This window comes from Symphalangus syndactylus, chromosome X (assembly GCF_028878055.3).
Source record: "Symphalangus syndactylus isolate Jambi chromosome X, NHGRI_mSymSyn1-v2.1_pri, whole genome shotgun sequence".
NCBI lineage: Eukaryota > Metazoa > Chordata > Mammalia > Primates > Hylobatidae > Symphalangus > Symphalangus syndactylus.
In genome coordinates, this window is record NC_072447.2 from 35,616,965 (window position 1) to 35,640,068 (window position 23,104).

General features: G+C 32.8%; 1 protein-coding gene across 8 annotated transcripts in view; it reads left to right on the top strand.

The window, feature by feature from the left end:
- Positions 1-23,104, top strand: part of CNKSR2 (connector enhancer of kinase suppressor of Ras 2) — a 283,752-nt gene that overhangs the window by 124,734 nt on the left and 135,914 nt on the right. For 4 of the 8 annotated variants that reach the window (XM_055268902.2, XM_055268903.2, XM_055268906.2 and 1 more), the window contains exons 7-9: positions 260-319; positions 3,985-4,053; positions 18,954-19,100. In XM_055268902.2, the coding sequence (XP_055124877.1) occupies positions 260-319; positions 3,985-4,053; positions 18,954-19,100 (276 nt within the window). The remainder of the gene's footprint in view (positions 1-259; positions 320-3,984; positions 4,054-18,953; positions 19,101-23,104) is intronic. The other 4 variants (XM_055268904.2, XM_055268905.2, XM_055268908.2 and 1 more) reach the window with 1 other exon arrangement.

Sequence of the window (23,104 nt, forward strand, 5' to 3'; positions counted from 1 at the left end):
TATAAGTCTCACAGGCAATTCACTTATCAAGTAGTTACTTAATTGAGTATAGGCTTCTTCAGATAAACTTTAGAAACCAGAATGTTCAGGTAGTAATTTCTCACCAGTTTAAAGATAGCGTCTGTCTTCATGGATTTATTTCTGGGGCGTGTGGCAGTTTTAATTCGATAGAGTAATTTTTTTATATAAACGAGGTTATAATGTACTTGAAAATTCACCAATTGCTTCACTTTCTTTTCTGATGCTGTCTTTTTCGTAGGGTATGTATATTAAATCTACATATGATGGCCTCCATGTAATTACTGGAACCACAGAAAATGTAAGTATTTTAACCTTTCAAATTTTTAACTGTGTTTTTCCCTTTTATTGCTAACAAGTTATATATCTCACATGATTGAGGTTAACATCTAAGGATAAGGACATAAACAGATAGTAGATACAATTTAAAAGAGATACTGAGTTAGTAGCATTCATTCTGTTCAAATTTCACTTTTTTTTGTTTAGAATAGCTATTTACTTAAAGTAAATCAGGTGTTTTCAGCCAGAGATTTGTCTTTGTATTTTCTGATTCATGACAAGTTATTGTGACATCTGAAAGAATTCATTTCCATCTGTCAAATGATTTGGTTATTTAAAGAAACTAAACTCATGTGAGAAATGAATAGCAGGTAAGTCAGGTTTTCTGAATACTTCCAGTATAATTCAGCTTAATTCAGTGGAAGGGCAGCATGGTATAGCTGAGTGGTTTTCACAGTGACATTCCTGGACACCAGCATTAGCCTCCCTTGGGAACTTGCTATAGATGCAAACTGTTAGGCCCTACCCCAGACCTACTAAATCAGAAATTCTGGAGACCAGCCTATTTCTTAGTAAGAGATTCTATTTTAACAAGTGAATCTGAGGCATATTTGAGAACCACCATAAGCAGTGGGTCAGAAGTCCACAGGCCTATGTCTTACAACCAGTTCTGCATCTTAACGGCAGTGCAATTTTGGGTAAGTCATTTAACCTCTCATTGCTTCAGTTTCTTCGATTATAATTGGAAACAAATTATCTGCACTACATACCTCACTAGGTTGTAATGAAAATTAAATAAGCTAAGAAAGGCTATGCTGTAGAGAACTATCTGTGTTATAGAGAGAGAAGATCATACTGGATATTATTAACATGATCAGTGTGACAGAGTTGAACGGCGTAATACATCATTGTTCTTGCATTTGGTTATTTCAGATTTCCATTCTATTATTATATAAACAGGCACTGAGCTTTGAATATATTATCTTTTTTATTTTAGAGATTCTGCCAATTGCATGCTTATGCAGTGCTCTTTTAAAGAAGACTGAGGTGGAATTAGTTCAATCTCAAATTATTGATCTGAACATTTTACCAGTATTTTCTTTTTAAAAATCAACATTTTTTTCATCTACTTCCCCTATTTAATCACTTACTGATATTTTTCCCTGCTTCTCTTGGTTTCTTGTGAAAGGTGAAACATATAATATATATTTGCAGTTGGACCAGCTTCACATTTGGTATTAAATATGAGAGTCATAGGGATCAAGAATATCAGTAACATGCATATTATGAAGATTTTAACAATTTTAAATGCAGTTAAGATGCTACAAACTATATGCTTGTCATTGATTGTTCATTCTGATTTATTTATTCATTCATTTATTCATTTGTTCATTTAACAGACCTCTGCTTCATGTCTGCTATGTTTCAGGCATGGTGCTAGGTATTGGAAGAATTTTAAAATAAACTAGTTTGGTGCCATCAAGGCGTGGAGAGCATGTGGGGGTTCATCTTTATAAACAGTAGTGTAATTTGCATGGATGGACAAAGGGAAGAATAGTAAATACTGCCAAGTGAAATCAGAGAAAGAATCACAGAAATGGTTATTTTGAACTGTATCTTGAAGAATCGGTAGGAATGGATCTCTATATTGTCTCGGATCTGCAAAAAAATGTTGAACACTGTCTTGCTCATATTACTCACTGATGTTTCATAAATAGATAAGTGATCAAAAGAAAGATTGAGTCTGGGAGTAGTTCGGATATGAACTGTATATTAATAGTTCATCTTTTGATTCTTTTTTTCTTAAAAATATTTAAGTATTTTTGGTAACCTCAGTCATTTATAATTAGGAGATCTGTCTTGAGTCTTAGTAAAGCTGCTCACTAGAGTGGGTAAGTTATTTTGCTTTGCTGTGCCCTAGTTTCTTAGTTTTCATATATGTGAAATGAGGCATTTAGACAAAATTCTATCTCTAGGATCTCTTTTAAAACTAAAAGTCTATAATTTATATGACTTCTTTACTTCCCTGTGCAAAATGTTTCAGTTTCTTTGAATTTTATGTACTATCATTTTCTTCTGCATAATGACTGGAACCATTTGCTTGATATTTTTTCCATACTTTCCTTCAGAAAGATCAGTCATGAACCAAATACCACAGGAACCAACTATAGTTACAAATATATTAATGATTTACAATCTTTTCAGAATTGTTTCATGGTACTTGTCTGACTTGGTAATATGTCCCCCTCCTAAAGGTGCTGTGAGATAGAAATATTATATTATTGTTATGACACTATTCTTAGAGTTTTTTATTGTAGATTCATCTATCCCCTTAATAATGTACTTGTGTTACTACTTCAGTAACTAGAACTCCCTGGTATGTTGTCTTATCTTGAATTATAGCCTATGACAAATAATTTTATTATGAATTTTAAAAATGTGTTGAATGGAGGTTAACATTGTTTCAAGACTTCTGTGTTTTAAAAATAATTGGAAATGAATAAAAAAACTGGAAATCACTTTTAAAGTATGTTCAACTCCAGGGTCTCAAAAGTAGCACTGTACTTTGCAGATTACGTTACCATATTCTTCTTCTTTAGCTTTCAGTAGGTAATAACGAAGAGTATCACAGCATTTATGGTTGTGTGTGATAGATAAACACATACACGTCTATCTAGACAAATACATTTTTATAAAAATAGATTTTCTATATGTTCAAAAGCATATTAAAATGCATATAATCAATAATAAGTAGCTAACAGAAGAAAAATATAATATTTTAAATTCATTACTCAGACCTGCAATATAAAATTTCTATCTTACATCTCATTTTAATTTCCTAAAAACTCCTTAAAACTTGTCAGTATTAGCTTACCAAGTTTTTTTGTTTGTTTGTTTTTGTTTTTAATCCCTTTTGGGAATAAAGGAAAAAAGTGTTAGATTATTACATTCTACAGAAATATTGGCATTTTAGTTCATTGAATGTGGTTTTACTGTCCAGTGTATTACACTATATAGAACATGAGACATAGCATCCTCTTATAACTAGACACTTAGAATGTTATGTAACATGATTTGAACTAATTGCTGTCCATCTTTTAATTTGCTTTGCTAGATTATTCAGAATTGGTGTTACTGATGAAATAAATTAGCAATTTAATTATCAAACTTCAAATCTTTGATGCTGATCATATTCATGTACTTGAAATGGATTTGTTGAAGTTAATGTGAATTATTTATATCAAATGGAAAGGATCAAAATACAAAAAGATATAATTTTTTGAAATGCATTTTTGAAGCACTTACCCACTAGAGCCTAAGAGAGTTGCTTGTATAAAGTTTACAAAGGTTAATACCAATTATCATTTTTTCGTAATGCTCTCAGAAACGTGTTCTTTTATAACAAATATCTATATATTATTTTGCATTTCTGTTGTCATTAGCTATGCATAGAATGCAAACTATTTTTTATTAATTTTTTCTTTCTATATTTATTAATTTAACTGGCTCAGAAGGTAAAAACGGTGTATTAAATACTAATAACCGTGTTTATTAGTTTAATTCCTTGAAATTTTTAATTAATTTTTAAATCTAATTTATGGAGATGAACTTTTTGTAGTGTTTCCAGAGACAGGAAATGACTGATAAAATTTATGTTCTTTATCGTTTCTTTTATATTATATTCAGTCACCTGCAGATCGGTGCAAGAAAATCCATGCTGGCGATGAAGTGATTCAAGTTAATCATCAGACTGTGGTATGTATAATTACCTTAAGAGTCAGTGGGAGGAACTAATTTTGATTTGCTAAAGCTTTTAAAGAATGCCAATGAAGTGAAATTCCTGTTCGTATACAAAATATTGAACAGCCTTTTGAAAAAATAACTGAATATTTATTCTTCTTAATTATTTGATGGAATGTAAAGCATTTTTTTAAAAGAACCTGAAGAGCATTGGTAGTGGTTGAGGTTAGATATACATTTCTATATGGACAAGTACTAGATAATAGTATATATTCCATGAACTGGAATAACAATTTTGGAATAGAAATTAAAGTGACAGTATGTATAAATTCAACCTTTTCTTGATACAACTTTTTAAAAGTTTCACTTTATAAATTATTGAATTACCTAGTAGATGTTTTATAACAGCATATATCCATTTATCTAGCATTGATTTGTTCATTAAAGTATCTGGTGGTTTTGGGGGGAGTATTTTAAATGTAGATCTTTAAAAATTTTAAAAATTTTAATAGCCGAATTAGCTTTTTATTTCCTAAAAGAGGACAACAGTTTTCGTTTTAAAAAATGTTCTTGCCCTATGAACCTCACAAATCCCTTTGTTATCTACCCTTAAAAATCTATAATAGGCACAGAATCCCACTGTCATTTTTTATAATAGTGGGATTCTGTGCCTATTGTAGATTTTTAAGGGTTATTTTTCTTAAACTTAGATTTAGAAAATGAACATTATATGCTTTTCATTTTGGACTATTTTATATGTCTCAGTTGATTCAGTTTTTTCCACTCTCTCTGCCAAAATAAAGTGTATTTGTTATCTTAAAAAGTTAAAATAATCTAAAATTATTAATATCATAACTCTCACTTGAAAAAAGGCAGAGTTTTTATTAGTATTCTACTCCTCACTCACTAACTCATCAGAGTAATTATTTCCTATTACACAATTTAACTAAATTTGCTTTTGCATGTCCTAGTGATGGAAGAAATTTTGTGAAAAACCTGATTTTCCTCAGTGATTCTAATCATAAGGCAAATGACATTTCAGTTTTGGTTTTGAATAATTTGAGAAGTTTGTGATATTTTGGAGAGGCTCCTAAACACTGATAATTAAAGCCATGATATCTCTTCAATAAGTTCATTATCTAAGTGAAGTAAAAGTTGGTAAACATTTTCAAAATTAAATGCGTGGGTGTACCTTTGACACTGAATAATAGAGTGTTGGTAGTAGACAAAGCCTTTCCACACTATGACAGTTTTGATGGCTTTCTTTTCTGATTACTAGAAACTGTACAAAGTAGTTATTCTGACTGAAGTTTCCTGTCCCATAGGATGAGGATTTGGGCAGTGGGATAATGCAGCTGCTTCAGTAGACGAGTAGCTTTTCCCTCTTCTAATGTTCATGCTGCTTCCATTTCTGCAATGTGACCTTAACAAACATGACATCTGTTGAATAGTTTCAGCATGCATTTCCAGATGGTCATTAAGAGGATAGAGATTAGTCTCTAATAAAAATAAAATTATTTAAAGGATATTGTTTGTGGAACAAAGATACTGGTATTTATGAAATGAATATGAAAGCCTTTGAAAGTCTACAAATAAACTAATAAAATCTATGTGGATTGGTGACATTTAAATACACCTAGAATGTGTAAATGCATCTTTACATCACAGGAATATTCTAAAATATTGAAAACTACACAAAATGATCTTTGGGAAAACTTGGTTCCAGCTCTTGCTCTGAAATTGACTTATGGCTTTAAGTGAGTCATGGTAACTGTGCATCTGTTTACCTTTTTCTAATGATAATAACCATAGCTAACACTTATTGTGTTCTTACAGTGTGCCAAGCATCATGTTAAGTGTTTTACATATTTTATTTCATTTAGTCCGTGCAATAATCCTGCAAATAAGGTGTATGTAGAAATTGAGACTCAGAATAATCATTCAGCTCACCCAAAACTCAAAGCTCTTTGACTCTAAGACCCATGTTCTTACTTCAATTTTATTATACTCCCTCCCAAAACTCAAAAATTATATAACTATCCAACAAAAGAGGAAGAATCCTAACAAGCATGTGAGTAAATCTCAGGATTCAATGAAATATTAAGGGGGGCCAAGGGTAGGAGAAGAAGAAAGGGAGTGAGAATTTACATAGCTGGGATAGCGAGCCAGCTGAACTGAAATTAGAAATAGGGTTGAAACTTTACTGCCACGTCCTCACTCTGCTTCTTTCACTCAGTTAAGTAAGATATGTAAAACACCTGTCATAATGCTGGGCACACATTAGGAGCTCAATAACAACTTTCCAACCGCCTTTCTTCTCTTTTACCTGCTACAACAGTTGGACCAATTGGAATCCTCTTTCTTGGCATACTGTTGCTAGAGGCAACAAATTGATTTTGGAATACAATAGAGACAAGATAGTATGTTGAATTTCATGAAAGTAGACTTTTTTAATAATATGATCAGTTGCCAGGTTTTTTTTGTGTTCAAGTAGAGGCATATTTGGGCAAAACCAATGCCAATGCATTTCACTAAATGTAGCCTACTCTGCCCTCTTTTTCTTGCTGTTGCCTGTATTGTGGTCTGTACAGTGCATTTAATCTCTTATTAGATAATATACAGAGGTGGTGAAATGGAAATTCTCTTAAACAAGTATAAATTATTTATAGTCTGAAATTATCCCTTCTCTCCCTACATCATTACCATAGGGTTTGGTTATGATATAATAGTTACATTAAAGTATGGCCTAATAAATTTGAAATACATAACTAATATTAATTCTCTAATCCATTAATTGACTAGAATAGTGAGATTGCCAGTATTGTTCCATACCAATTTAGACTCATTAATGAAAAGAACAATGTTAAATCTTATAATTTTGAATGATACAAACCCAGTTAGTATTTTTCTGTAATTCTAAAATTTCCTATGACTATAGGTAGTAATGTAAAATATAAAATCTGATATTTTTCTTTACTTAACATAAATACAAAACTTATTTTAAATATTTCCCTAAGAGTCTGAGAAAGTTGAATAAATCAGATGAATTCAAATACTATTTTTTTAAATTGGTAGTATGGTATATCTTCAAGATGTCTAATTAGATGTCTATGTTTCTACTTTGCTCCTTTTCTTATTTGAAATGAAACTGGAAGTTTTATGTCCTTTTTCATGTTGCTATATTCTTTATTATAAGTGGCTTTTAAGTTTTTCAAACCAACATACTTCTGTGGCTGAGAAACTGTGGCTGCCAGATAGGAAGAAGAAAAAATCATGAACATCCAAGCAAAGCAGACTGAGTCTTATTACATGTCTTCCCCACCATTGAAGATCCAACTCCTCAAAGGCTGCTGGAATCTCCCAAGATTTTTTCCACTTCATCTGCCACTACATCCCTCTCTCTGGGAGATACCTCGGCATAGTTTGATGCAGCAACTCTGCCCTCATGATGCACTTTTAACACATTTTTTTTAGCTGATGAGACTACTTATAGTTATTAAAAATATTGGGGCATATTTATAATCTGTTCAATTTCATGTTAATAGTTTTTGGTGTGCAAAGCGTTCTAAAGATTCTATCCATACTAAAAACAGTCTCAGGAATATCACTTGAAAAGAGTGGCATATATGATGGTTGAATCTATTAACATTTGAAAGTTTTTCCTTTTATTTTGTATAAATATTAAAACATATTCACTGTTATTTTGAAAGGTATTCTGGAACCTGACGACTACATTATGACAAGAAATGGTTCAATAGATGAGGCTATAAAGGATACTGGAATGGAAAATAACCAGGTTGGGATAGTCAAGAAGACGATAGACTGCAGCAAATAGGATATTCTACATTGATTAGTGAGATGGAAGATAAGTACTATAAGCTAGTGGTTTTTGTTACCGCTAAAATGATAAACATTGTTGAGCAAGACTAGGGATGGCAGAGAGTGTGGGAGGAGGGAACAGATTGAAGGACTATCTCAAAACTTCATCTAACTTCATTTATGTGTCTCCCTTACTCTCACTGTTGTCTCTCATTTTGGACTCTGTCCTCACTCTCTTGTTCCTTCAACCCCAGAACAACAGGAGAATATTGTTCAAAGGAGAAGCCAACATAATCAGAATGGATAGAGAGTGTGGTATCCCCTTAATGTTCATCTCTCCTTTTCCCTCCCTCTCACTTTACCTCCTTCCCTGGACTTCAGCAGAAATGAATGAGTCATTGAGTGGAATCAATACCATGATGTTGTCTAACAGCAGATGTACTTTCTTTCTCTTTTTTAATTTGCTAAATTGTTGTCTTTATTTTTTTGGTTTTCTTCTTAATTCCATTTTCTTTTCTTTATCATTCTCATCTCTTCTCACTGGACTATTTCTCCTCCGCTCTTCATCTCATTAACTTTTCTTTATTCTTGCCTATTTTCTTCTGTTCTCCTTTCTCAGAGGAGAAAGTATTTATCATATAATTCCATATACCTAAGGTATTGAAAACTGAGACCACAAGAGGCAGTGTTTCTGGTACACCCCACATCTTATTCCTGTAAACACACATGTTGCTGGACTACAGAGATTAATTATGTTAGCATGGCGTTTAACATATTGCTTAATAAATAATGGGTTCTTATAATAGCCTAAAATAACTATGTTAGGATTCTATGAAATCTGTATTCTAAAATAGAACAAGTGAATCATTCTCTTTTGGGAGGGGGAAAAATTATGAAGAGACATATACCAAAAATGAAGGAAACAATGCATCAATGATTTTAGTTACTCATAATAATATTTTATTTCAGATTCTACCTTATGTAGTAGATAGTTTATGAGAGCTTCATAGATTGCTTTTCTTTTATTTCACATTGAACATCATGGATTTGATGAGAATGTGTGGAAACTGGTTTTGAAGTGATACGTATTGATACAAACTGTATTTTTATTTTGTACAGAGAAATCAATTTATTACTTTATAATCCAATATATTTCATGTTTCTGTTATCAAACTAAAATTTATTATCTTAAGTCCTTATATAAAGAAGATAAATTGTATGATATCTCAATAATAGTTACTTCCTGTTAACCAATTTATTTTCTCTGCAGATCTCTGCATCCTGATTTATTTCTTTCTTATTTGTGCAGTTCTTACTAGCTTTACCAGGAAGAGTAGTTGCTTTTTTAAAATGGTTACTGTTTCATTTTTTATGATTAAACTTTATCTTTCAGTGTCAACATGTGGTTACTATGATCTAGTTATTTTACATGGAATTTTTAGTTTCCTTATAAGTTTATTTTATGTGTTTAAAATGTATCTATTGGCTGAAGTTCTTACCTACTCTGGCTTATTAACTTATTAAGTGTATGGCTCATTTGCAAATCAGTATCATCCTCAGTCCCCCCCACCCGTTTTTTTTTTATCTCTTTCAAAAAAGCAAGAGTCTGCCAGTCACAATTGCCCAATCCACTTCCTTTTCATAGTAGGAGTAGGCAATCAGATAACATTTAACTGCCTGATAAAAAATTATCACATGAAAGGGAAACACTAAAGAACCACCATATAATAGGAAATTAAATAGATGATGGCATTAATCTTAAGTTCTTTTTAGTTTATTTAGCCCTAGGACTCAAGGATAGGTTTCATCCACTAAATTAATATTCTGATTGGCATGGTAGCTCAAATTGTAGGTAACATAGCCACTCATTACTTTTACATTTCCTCTCACACTGTCCCTTCTGCATCTTATTATCCTAATAGTGGACAATAAAGGATTTTTAAAAGTTGGAAAAATGGTATGTAGAATTCACTATGGTCTCATTTGGAGCTTATGTTGAGTTCCCCTTTTTGTCTGAGTTGCTGGAATTTTGGTAAAGTGATTTCTAAAGGTAACTTCCACAGTGAAAATACAGCCATTACAGAAGATTTTTTTTTTACTAAAAGTTCTATTAATAAAGATTTAGAATGATACTTTTAGCTATATAAAAACATATATATATGTGCTTTAGTTTTGTGTTTTGATAAATATATACATATATTGCAGTATTTGCTAAATTTTCAAATAAGCATATTTTTGTTACATGTCTGCTAGTAAATGACATTGTAAAAATCATTTATAGCAAAGCTGTACATTTTTAAACATATTACTTTTTGAATACTAGAGTTTAAGTTGTTTTTTAATTTTGTCATTTAGGTTCCTGAATTAAATTTAAGCATGAATTTTTTATAAGTATAGATTTTCCCCAAAATTCTTATAAATGGGAGCTTTAACATTTTAGATAAGGATGCTTCATTTTACTCCTTAGCTTTGGTGACTGGGAGTCTTTTCTTTTTATTTCAAAATACATATTTTTCCAGCATCTTTGTAAGAAGAACAGAAATGAAATATAGGAAGGAATGACTGAAATTTAATAACTTAATAACCCATGTAAATATCTTCATAAAAAAAAATTAGTTAAAGGCCTGTATTGTGGCTGAGGGCAGTGGCTCATGCCTGTAATTCCAGCAATTTGGTAGGCTAGGGTGGAGGGGGATTGCGTGAGACTAGAAGTTGAAGACCAGCCTGGGCAACATAGCGAGACCACGTCTCTGCAGAAAATTTTTAAAAATTAGCCAAGTGTCGCAGCATGTGTTTGTAGTTCAAACTACTCAGGAGGCTGAGGCAAAAAGATCACTTGAGCCTAGAAATTCAAGGTTGCAGAGGGCTATGATCGTGCCACTGCACTCCAGCCTGGGCAACAAAGTGAGACCTGTCTCAAAAAAAGAAAAACCTGTATTATTATGGTTATTTTAAAATATGTTACTGCTCTTTTGGGGACTGAGGTTCTACAGTATGATCAGAGGTTTACATTACAGCTTTACCTTTCACTACAATGTAATTGTCTTCCTCCTTTTCTCTCTTTAGCAAAAGCTTGCAGACCCATTCAATTTTATTTTATGTTTTGATGAAGTAAAAGGACATTGTGAATGATGCTGAAATAAAAACAAAATTGGCTTTTAGTTTTCTGTAGCATATATGAATGAAAACCATGAAACCTCCAAAATAAACCTTAAGCCTTGAAAGACCACAGCATTACCAAATGCCATATGGGAAGGGGAGAAGGAAAAGTGAGCTGTATGTTCAAGATGCTGAACTATACCCACAGCTTTGGAATCAGCTTATCACAAAAGTCAAGACACCAACTATACAAAGTCCGCAGTTAATATAAGTGATAGGTTAGAGGAGATAGTGCAAGTAACAGGGTATGGAAAGTCACCACCTTTGGTAAAATTATGTGGGTGATTCATAAAACTTACATGAAAAATTATTATCACTATTTTCTTTCTCCCATGAACTTCATTATGAGTCAATCAAGAAATTCTGATTTAGCTCTCAGAACTTCTTGAATGTGGGGCAAAAAGATTCCAGGGGAGAAAAAGTGCTAGCTTCTTGTAGTGTTTGAATTGGCTCTCTCTCTTGGACTCTCTGTCCATCTTTAGCTGTGAGAAATTATGTTCTCTGTTAGTGCTTTCTTTTTAAATACTATGTATTTATACACACACATTATATATGCACACATATTCATAACTGAAATTCACATGAAAATATTAAGTATTAAAAAAGATATATGTAAATTCAGATTGTGAGCAGCTCAACATGGTCTAAGTTTTACTTTGAAATTAAGCCATGTTAAAAAGCCAAATGCCTTGATGTACTCTTATTTCACTGGATAAGTGCCATTTAAAGTTCAGGAGGATGTGAGATGAAGAATGGCTCAATGAATAAAGACATTAAATTGTGGGCTTTTTTTCTCTAAGGAAAATAAAATCTTTCCCGTATCTCTTCTTTTCAAATGTTTGTTCCTTTTATCTTTTCCTTTTATTTTTTATCTATCTCTTAGTGTTGATAAAAATATCAACACTAAAGTTTTATTTAAAATAGGTAAACCTTGGGACATTTCTGAATACTCTGAGTTACCTGTTTAAGTTACTCTAAGCTAGGGTTAAAAATCACTTATTTGCGTAGTTCCTTAACCACTGCATACACATTAGCTTATATTCCTTTGTACCTGAACCATGACTAATTCTTTATTTCTGTTCAGTGAATAAATGACTGTGAAAGAAAAAAATTAAGATATCTCCAAATGTAGTAGACTTTAATATTGTAAGACTTTTTTTATTAATATTTTGTGGGAAAAAATTAGGTGAAGGTGGATTTTGTAGATTGGTACTCATTATTTAATAGTTTTAGGATCTTTGAAAGGCATTGTATATCAAAATTCATTATTTCTGAAATGTTTTTAACAGTATGCTATTTCCTTCACATAGATTGTTTTCCCAAAGAAAGAGGTAGTCATTGGTATAAAGTGTTTAATTTATTAGATATTTCAGTATCTTTTTAGTAACACAAAGACACAGAACATTATAATAAATATGTCAGCACCAAAAAATTTGGCAAAGACAGAATGTCATTAGCGGCAACATGATGGCTTGTGTATTGAATTAAGTCTCTTCAGTGCTCTTAAAAAGAGCAGGAGGATATTTGGGTGTAGCATGACTCATATTATCAGACATCCACATAGGCATACTTCTAGTCTCTAAAATTTCCTTTGGGAAAAGGTATCATCTACATTACATCCTGTGAGTAAGAGTGTGTGTATACACAGTAGTGTGTGTAAATGTTGATAATGAATCTGTTTCTTTGTATTGTGTAGGGTAATAACTTTGACAATATTTTAAGAAATGTTCTATCTTCCTGCCCATGGGTGTAAAGATGCTCTCTTGCAACTTCAAATATAGCCATGAAAAAGGTAAAGAAGGTCTAGGTTGATAGGCCTAAATTCTTACCTTTATGTTTATTTGTAACTGGCTACTTGGGACCATAGAGTAGAAATTATCTTTTCATATGTTAGTCAAATAATTCACCAGCCGTTATTTGGAAAGCAGACCAGGGCAAGTTCTAAAGGGGTCAGAGACAACTTCTTCCCTCTGTGTACCGAGGGGAAAAGAAGCCTATCATCTCTTCAGCACCAACCCCAAAGCCTCTTGTGCACCTAATCCAGGCAACCAATTTTCCAGGACCTGCCCACTTATGTTGTCCTTCACAAAGGAACACCTGCTGTCTGCTTCAGCCTGATCAAAACAATTACAAGCCCCATCCACAAGAAAGCAGAACCTCTGGCTTTTAGCACTTGGGATTCCTTAATGACCTTCTTGGGAAATTTTAATCCTGTTTGTGTTGTGTATAAAATACATTTTAATGTACATGTTGGGGATTATATATAAATTAGTAAGCTATATGACTTGCTGTTGCTTGTAGACACTGACTTCTGCTACCTTGGATAATGAGGAAGATAATAGTAGTTCAGTGTATGTGAAAAACATTCTAGCTAATAATAAGACATTTGTGTAAAAATGTATATGGTGGTTTTATAAAGGTTCATTTTAGCCCATGAAATTAATGTGAATGAATTACTCTATTAAAATATTGATAAAGCACTACAAAATATTTTTCTGGAAAAAACACCTTCATAACAGTGTTTATATGACACATATGATAAAGTAAAATTTTTCTAGGACAAATAGGATCTATACCCACTGTTCTTTTCCTTGTTTTAATCACATCGTTATGACTTTAGGTCTGGAGTATTCAAGAGAAATATTTTTTCAAAGGTTCATTTATAAGGAGAAAGTTTACTTGAAATTTTGGGGTACAGAATGTCTATTACAGGTTTAGTATCAAGTATTTTACTTTTTTGGATGAGAGGTCATTTAATCTTTTATGTGACAAATTTAAAGTGTATTACATATAAAGAATATTTTAATACTATATCTTGGTTTTATGTACAAAACTAAACCCTCCTTTCGAGTTTCAAGGCCTTTTATTGTCTCTGAAATATTTACATCATCATGTCACCATATCAGCTCACTAGCCAAGTTATGCAGTATGCTGTGAGATTCACATGAGGAAAATATGGTGTCACCTTTAAGAAGAGGCTTTATGATGGGTACTGCATGTAAGATGAACGTTTATGGATAGGTAAGATTTTATAAGTGAGAGAAAAATTACAAGCAGAGGGAAGAGTGCTTTTGCAAAGGTACAGCTAAAGAGAAAAGCACAGTGTTTGAAGGAAACGTATATTCATTACTCAACCAACTCTTTTAATTATCAACTTTCTAAAATCCTCTTAAAATCATCTGAACTCTGTGTGTTTCTCCTGCCTCATTACTCCTTCCCTTGTTCTGTCATCTATGTGTACTGAACTACTGAAAGTTGCTCAAACCAGTGATACTTTGCCTCAGAGCTTTGTTTACCCCCTCAACCTCCACATCTTCTTCACCTGTCCAACTCCCAAGGAATTTGGCTTAAACTCATTGGATACCTTCATTAGACCCTCAAGGATGGGTTAGGTGCCCCTGTTGGGGGCTCCTATTGCACTCTGTATTCACCCTATTGAGGTACTTATCTTAGTGCATTGAACTGTTTATTGCTCCTTAATGAGGCACAGGCTGTGTTGCATTCACTGTTGTATTCATACTACATGGAAGACACACAATAAATACTTAAGAGTTGTATCTAGTCTTAAAAACATATGAAACGCCTAAACTAATCTAGACATGAGCAAGTCACTGCCTTCAAGGAGCTCATAATCTATTACAGAGGTTCTCAAATTGTGGCTCTTTAGGCCAGTAATATCAGCCTCACCTGGAAACTTGTATTAGGAAATAAAGGGTCAGGGGAGGAATTCTCAGGCCCCACTCCAGAACTACTGGATCAAAAACTCTGGGGGTTAAAACTCAGCCTTCTTTTAACAAGGCTTCAAGGTGATTCTAACACATGCTGAAGTTTGAGAACCACATTGAAGAAAAGTAGTCTGAGAAAAAGCTATAATCAACCATACTGACAAAGGACCTGTTTGAGGATTGGTTATTTGTTCTTTAGTTGGGCCTTTGGAGAGCTATTAAAGGTTTTGAAGCATAGAAAACTTTTACACTGTAGCAGTATTTTGGAGCTGCAAAAGACTAGAAGCAGAAAGACAGGTTAGGATTCTGGTTTAAGTCTAGCAGTAGGTATCCAAGCCAGAACTAAGGCAGTGAGAAGAGGCATTAGTTGCTAGGATCTATTTGTTAGGACACAAAATAGATTAAAAAGAGGAGAAAAGTCATAGGTGACTCCAAACTCCCGACTTTAGAGGACGATAGGGAGTTTTTTTGTTTGTTTGTTTTGTTTTTTCTGGTGAATGAAAGTAAAGAGATAATGAGTTTGATTTTTAAAGTCTTGTATTCATGTGAGCTACCAGTGGATATTCAAGGGAAGATACTGGGCTTTAGAATTGAAAAGACATTAATGTAAGTTCTGGCTTCACCACTTACTATTTTTGTAATCTTGGCCGAGAAAACAATCTCTTTTTACTTCAGTTTCTACACACGTAAATTGGGTTTAATAGTTTACCTCATTAGGCTTTTGTAAGAATGAAAATATAAATAAAAAGAATGTAACATAGATATGAAGACTCTAGCACAGTGAATTGTTGATGCTTGCGATTATTCGGTAGCTATTAACGTGGACAAGCTAAACAGTTGGAAATATGACTAGAACTAAAGTTATTGGTAGGAAGCAGGAATGGTAGAAAGATTTAGGAATCATGCAGGAAGTTGTTGGTGAAAGCTCTTCAAAGAGATTATTGTAAGAAGACAGCATGAAATATTAGAACGATGTATAACACTTAGCCTAGAGGAAACAGGTACACTTATTGATAGGTAAGAGGAAGAAAAGATGGAGGACAGGTAGGCAGAGATGTAACGGAACCATGTTATTTTGCTCAAACTAATCTTTGTCATCTATATTCATGTTCCTACCCACTCTGTGTTTTACAGTTGGAATGTATTGTGACTGAAAGTTACCTAATTATTTGACCTATGCAAGAATATGGAAACATCTCTTGATATTTATCTATTTCACAAGTCAGCCAATTTCTTTTTCGGATATCTTTTTCTATTAGAATATTTTTCATCTCTGGACGTGGTGGTTCATGCCTATAATCCCAGCATTTTGGGAGGCCAAGATGGGGAAATTGCTTGAACCCAGGAGTTAGAGCCCAGCCCTGGCAACATAGTGAGACTTATAAAATCTTGACTTATTGAGTACACCTGAATAATAAATTTATATTCTCTCTTGTCAGCCATCAAGGTATAATGCATAGAGCAGATTTTGTTTCTCCATCACCACCTTTTAGTGTTTTAAATAGTAATGTTGCCTTTCTGGTTCTGCAGTTTTGGTGGAAATTTTCCATCCATAACAAACAGTCCTGATTAGGTAATTCATAAAATTTATTATTTTCTAATTGGAATATTGCTATTCATACACTAGGTTCATGTATTTTGTTGGTTTTATTTGTTTGTTTAGAAGAGTAACTCATGCTTATTGCCAAAAGTTTAGGAAATAAAAGTATAAAGAAGGAAGTATGTATTGCAAGTCCTTACTCCCTTTAATCTAACCACCATTAATGGTGTTTTCTATATTTATGTACATTCTTTAACAAAAGTGGAATTAAATTATGTTTGCTATTTTGGAACTTAGTTTTTCACACAATTTTTATATCCCTTACTAATGGATACATTTACATAATGTACAGGTTTTAGTTGATTTAAACAATACTGTGACACATATGTTGCACATTTATTTTTGTGCTTTTATCCAATCATTTCCTTACGGTAGTGGAAGTAGAATTTGGGAGCCAAAGATATATACTATACAGTTTTGATGTGTATTTCTTTGATTTTTAAAACATTGTTAATGTCATGTGAATAATAAAAGGCTAATTTAAAAATAGTAAAATTAGATACCCAAATGTTCTGCCATTAAATAACATCAGCTGTAAAATTAAAATCCACCCAAATGAACTTTCTTGTCAGAAACCAATTCTACTTTCTGATAGAAAAGCAATTCTATTTTTTGGAATTGTTTACTTAAAAAGAGCACGTAGAAAGTGTGAAAGAATAGGATGAATCAAATTGCACTGAAAATTTCACAGGAAAATACCTCTAGCCTTAAAAATCTTCAAATTTTATAATAAGTAAAATGAAAAGAAATTGGGAGTAGAAATCAACGTGTAAATCATTGAGAACAGATATGCTGGAAAAAAGATTGTGGCCATCACATTGACCACTTTAGTATAGTTAGCAATTATTTGAGTGAATAATTAAGTAACAAAATGTGGTTATCATTAATAAGTTGTTCCTGAACTCTTTGTATAAGTAGTATGTTTTCTCCCTCCAAACTTGTAATTCAAAGTGTGCATTCGTATTTTTTTCGGCAAGCAAAATGAACCCTTGGATTTGAACTCCCTTTGCTTTAACTCTTGGCTGTAGAGATACTACACAGCTATCAGAGGAATCAGAATCAATGTAATATACCTTTGGGCACATAATAGTCCCCACTTACATATAAGGGGAGGCATTTGACCAGTTCCATTACTGTAGTTGATCCACATTAATGTGATTAAAAAAAAAAAAAACTGGCAGTCTCATTCAGGTTATCCAAGTATAATGATCATTTTGATTCATATCTGAGACTCCCTGAGATTTTAAGTATTATAACATCTCACTTCTTGTTTGTTCTAACTTCACCAACACTCAATTCAGCTATAGTTGAGATTGCAACTTAGATGAATGCTTATTAAATATACCAAAGTCTCCATTCTATAATAGCTGCATTCCAGATTACCTCTTCGTCATAGTCTAGGAGTCTATGCTGCTTTTGGTGGAAGTGCTCATTCCCTCCAGCTTGACAAATATCTTCCAGGCAAGAACATGATTATTATTAGACAAAGGGCACCAATTATCTTTAACTTGGATGCCTAGGAAGAAACTGTATCACTGTTCAGACCATTTGCTAAATCCTGCATGCGATCCAGGATAAATTTTGACCTAGTGTGTTTATATAACACATCCAGAAAAGTATAATCCATTAGGGTTTGGGATAAAAGGTTCTTCTCTCTTTTAAATGTGAAATGTTTTTTTAAAAAAAAAAACTTGGAATAATAGACATTTTAATGTGTTTCTTTAAAGCATAGTTTCTAGGATTTCAGTTACCTGATACTGCATCACTAGTCCGTTTTGAAAGCAAAGTAACAAAAATTATTCTATGTTCAGAATTTTTAAAGGATGAAGAGTGAAGTAATTTTAACAGGGGATGCAGTTGAGCCCGATTGCAAGACATTTATCAAGTACTTTGATTTAATTACACAATATGTTTTTAGGTGATATTCAAATAGAATGGCTTCATTAAATTTAGCACATTATATTTTAAGTTTATAGGGTTGTTTGGAACACATTTCCAATAGCTGCTTCATTGGAGTAGTATTACCTTGTTATTTTTGTTCTATCTTTATAGCATGGTAAAAAGTTTATTGTATTGCTGCTATTGTCCATGCATAAGAATGTTGCCTTGGTGTGTCAGTACCAGCTATTGGTAGTAAAATATCAGTCTAATTTAGAGACACTGGTACCACTTATCTCTAAAAGATGGTGATGAGAAAGCATGTGGTGTAGTTTGTAAGCTCAGGACATTGCCAAATCCTTGTTTTCAGGCATATAGATTTTTTAACTGTACTTGTGAACAGAGCTTGGATCTAGACCTAGCAGCTGAGCAGCATTAATGGTGACATAATTTCATTACATTCTGAATTACTCCATTGGTAGGATACCATTTTAGTCTTTGATTTGACATGGTAAATGTCCATTATGTTGTCTGGTAATGATATGGACTAATGCAATAACATGGTTAATCAATTCAAAGATAAAATTTATCGAGTATGTATCTCCTGAAAATTGATAGGATGGTACACCAATTATGTGACTTTTTTTTTTTTACTAATCTTATTAAAGGGGGAGAACATTAAATCTTTGAATACTGTACCTCAATTTTATTGTAATGATTTTGCTGGTTACCAGGTGGGGTGGCAGTTGAAAAATTTGGTGAATGCACTACGAGAGGACCCGAGTGGTGTTATCTTAACTTTGAAAAAGCGACCTCAGAGCATGCTTACCTCAGCACCAGCTTTACTGAAAAATATGAGATGGAAGCCCCTTGCTCTGCAGGTAATGAAGCTTAATCATAAGTCATACACCATCATTTTAGCCATAGATTATCTCAGTAATGCTTCTTTATTGTGCCTCATCTCAGCAGCATATGGATTAATCTTGTATGCTTTTGAAAAGTTGTTTGTGAAATGATCTCTTCACAGCTATTCTAATAGGCTTAATTATGATGAAATCCTTGAGTATCTAAAACCCAAATGAAAAGCAACTCTGCCTTAATTTGTAAACATTTAAAGCATAATTCCAAAAGGTCACAATTTATTTCATGCCAAAATATGGATAGAATGAAAATAAGATGGTTCATTTTTATGATATGATCTTCTATTTTGTTATACCCACATATTCTTTTAGAAGAAACTAAATGATAGTTTATAGAATTCTTTTAAATCAGCACATAAAATAGTAATAGTAATTTATAAACAGTAGGAAAATGAAATTTTATATTAGTAATTAAAATGCACCTAGTACAAACTAGGCACAGTGGCTCACACCTGTAATCCCAGCACTTTAGGAGGCTGAGGCGGGTGGATCACTTGAGGCCGGGAGTTCAAGACCAGCCTGGGCAACATAGCAAAACCCCATCTGTACAAAAAATTAAAAACTTAGCCGGGCATGGTGGTATGCGTCTGTAGTCCCAGCTACATGGGAGGCTGAGGCAGGAGGATCATGTAAGCCCAGGAGTATGAGGCTGTAGTGAGCTATGATCATGCTACTGCACTCCAGCCTAGGCAACAGAGACTCCATCTCTTAAAAAAAAATGTACCTTATACATTCCTCCTGACTGATCATTTTTCTCTTTCTACCCTGTAAGGTGGCAAAAATAGGGAAATTGTTGCACTAGAATTTTTGCATTTTTCTTCAGCATGAAACATCACTCTTCAGCATGAAACGTTAATCTTAACATTGATAATATATTTATTAAGAGTTATCTTGAAAGTTATAAAAATATGATTCTGATTGATGAAAGGCAAGGATGTAATGAATTTTCTTCTATGTCAGTCAGGAAATAATCTTTAAACTTAAGTAATTTTTGTCCTTCACGAAACGTACATTTTAAAAATAAGAGACTATTACCTTTTCTTAGAAGTTAATTTAAAAAGAAATTAGGCCGATTGAACTGGAACATGGCCCATTATTCATATTAAAAAGGAAAGCAGTATATGAAATGCATTGTTGTCACTGCTGAGTAAATTGTTATTAAGCTCTATATTAGTACCTTTTATTATTTATAGATTTTTTTTCCTAAGAATCAAAATTCTCCGTTATACATGAATGGCTTTATAGATTATAATGATTTCTCATTGTTTAAAACTTTACTACTTATTGGCCGTTGGCATTATACTTAATATAAAAACACATATATGTGTCAACATTACGGCCTTCAAAATTTTAATGTGAATCTATTTTTCAAGTTAATATATGTAAAACTGTATTATTATGTCCAAATCCATTTGACTTGCATATATGTTTATTTTAAAAGATACTTGATGATCATTACAGTTCAGAGGTCAACGTTTGCCTCATTATCTAAGTCATAGATGCATAGATCAGACTTTCCCATTACATCATTTTTTTTTTCACTGCATTATAATTTGCTTTGTTCCCCCTGGAGTTTCCTATTGCCATGTCTTCCCCAAAGATCCTTCTTCAAAGTGTAAGGGTGTGGGAACCCTGAAAAAGAGGCCTGTACTTTCAGCCATTAGGTTTTCTTCTCTGTATATGTGAGGTGAAATTTAATACCTCTTCTTTAGTCCCTCATATTTCACATTAAGCACCAAAAATACCCTAGTTTCTTGTTGATCCATGCACTCTGTTTGAGGGAATATCTCTAGCACATGTGTTTATAATCTATTCCCCTGTTATATTCTTTTCCACATTCACAAACTGAAGTGGAGAGTTAAGGTAATGGCAGTACCCAGTTAAGAATCATTTTTATATAAAATGCTAAAATAATTGAAAGACCAACTTTTTTGTTACATATACATTTGGTGTATGTATTCAAACCTAGAGAAAAAGGACTTTAATTTTAAAAATTACCTCATGTCATTCCTTACCCTGTAAGTGCCTTACTCTTCAGGCACTATTTCTAGATCCATTCCAAATTCTGAGAAATGTGCCTCATCAGATCACTAATTATTTTTATTTGTCATTGCTTACTCAGCTATGCTGCATGTATTTGTAAATTTACTTTTTCAAAATGCTGAAATCTGAAAAGGAGGAAATCAGCATTATATAAGTGCTATATATGTTGACATTTTTGTAAATTTGTCATTTCAGCTGAATTTGGTTCAACTAAAATCTATTGGCCAAAGTCAACCATCAGTAGATAAATAATACTATTGGTTGGGGGAGGGGAGACTGCTTCTAACATTTTTGAAAATTACTTCAGTTATTGCCTTTTTACAGAGCAGAGGAAAGAGTATTGGTGTTAATTAAATATTTTCTAGTGGCTAAAACAAGGTCTTAGGAGTGAGGACAATGGATAAGTCCTCTAACATACCGCACCACTACTGAATCTCCTTGAAGAAGACCTGAAATTGAACCATTACAGAATTCTTCATTGATCTTAAAGTTCTGGCTTATGCTAAAATGCAAAGACACCTGAAAGCATAATGAAAACTACTCAAACTTTTTATAGATTATAGATTTTGGTACAAAAGATGGACAAAATCTCAAGGTACCAGGATCTGGAGGGTGAAGGTACACTGCCTCCAGAGCAGGAAAAGTTAAAGAAATAGTGAGATGAAAAGATCTTGAAGGCAGTTTTTCATAACATCATGACTTTATCTGAGGTCACCTTTTCTTCCTAGTACCTAAGGAACTACCTCAGATGTGAGACATAACTGCTAAATGTAGTAACAATCCTCTACGTAGACAGGAGTGCCATTTTTATTGTATTCTTCCTTCTGGTAGGTACAGAAATACACTGGAGCCAAAATGCCCATCAACTCATCCGAATACAAATCTTCAGCATTCAAACTTGAAAAAATGGAAATGAGGTTATTTCTTTTTTCATAGGGTGTACCAGTAGTCTACCAAGAATTATTTAAAATAGAGGATACAAAAGGAAATAATCTGTGGCATTTATTTAACTCAATATGTCTATTTAACCTTTTCGAAAATACTATCCCAGGCTTAATTTACCTGATAACATTTATAGATTAAAATATAGGAAAGTTTGTAGTAGTGTGGAGGTAGGCACTAATACATGTATCTTTTTAATAAACAAGTTTATCCTAACATAAGGAATAATGATTTTTTAAACTTATAAGGAATCGTTTTTATCTATACAAACAAGCTTATCTATCCTAAGGTAGAAGATTGTCAAAGAATATCACGTTTTAAATAAAGTAGTAGTTTTATTTCTAAAAATACTAAAAGCATAGCGATTTCCAATATTGATTAACTACAATGATGAATTTTGATTTGGATTTTCTTTTGAAATTCATTGATGAAATTATAGCCAAATAAACAAAAGCATACAATTCAACTTCATACTCACAGAGCAATTTCATTAGTACATTTCATTAAACTGGCAGCTCTTTTGATGAATTCCTGATTTCTCAAATATTTTATGATAGAACATAAGGACTTAACCATCCCTTAGTCAAATACTACAAGCAAATTTAATAATATCTGGAAGCTTTAATTCTGTTGTCATTTTCACCCATTTGTAAAAAGCAGAGATGTCTCATCTGAGATAGAATCTCTTATTCTAAGAAAACAAACCAGGGATTCCTTGCTTTCTGAGAGCTGCTTTTCAAAACATCTTTTTAGAGGCACTCTACTAATTTCCTGCATTTTGGTAGGCATGGTGATTGCTTTTCATCAATTTCTTCTAATTCAATGAAAAAAAAAACTGAGAGAACTGTGGATAAGGTATATTTTTAGACGTTTGTGGTTTTAAATTAATATGTGTAGGCCAAGAGCATAGATGGGTGTGTCCATTTCTTCTTATGAGAGATGTATGGAAGAACTATCTGGACACTGCCAGGAATGTTCCT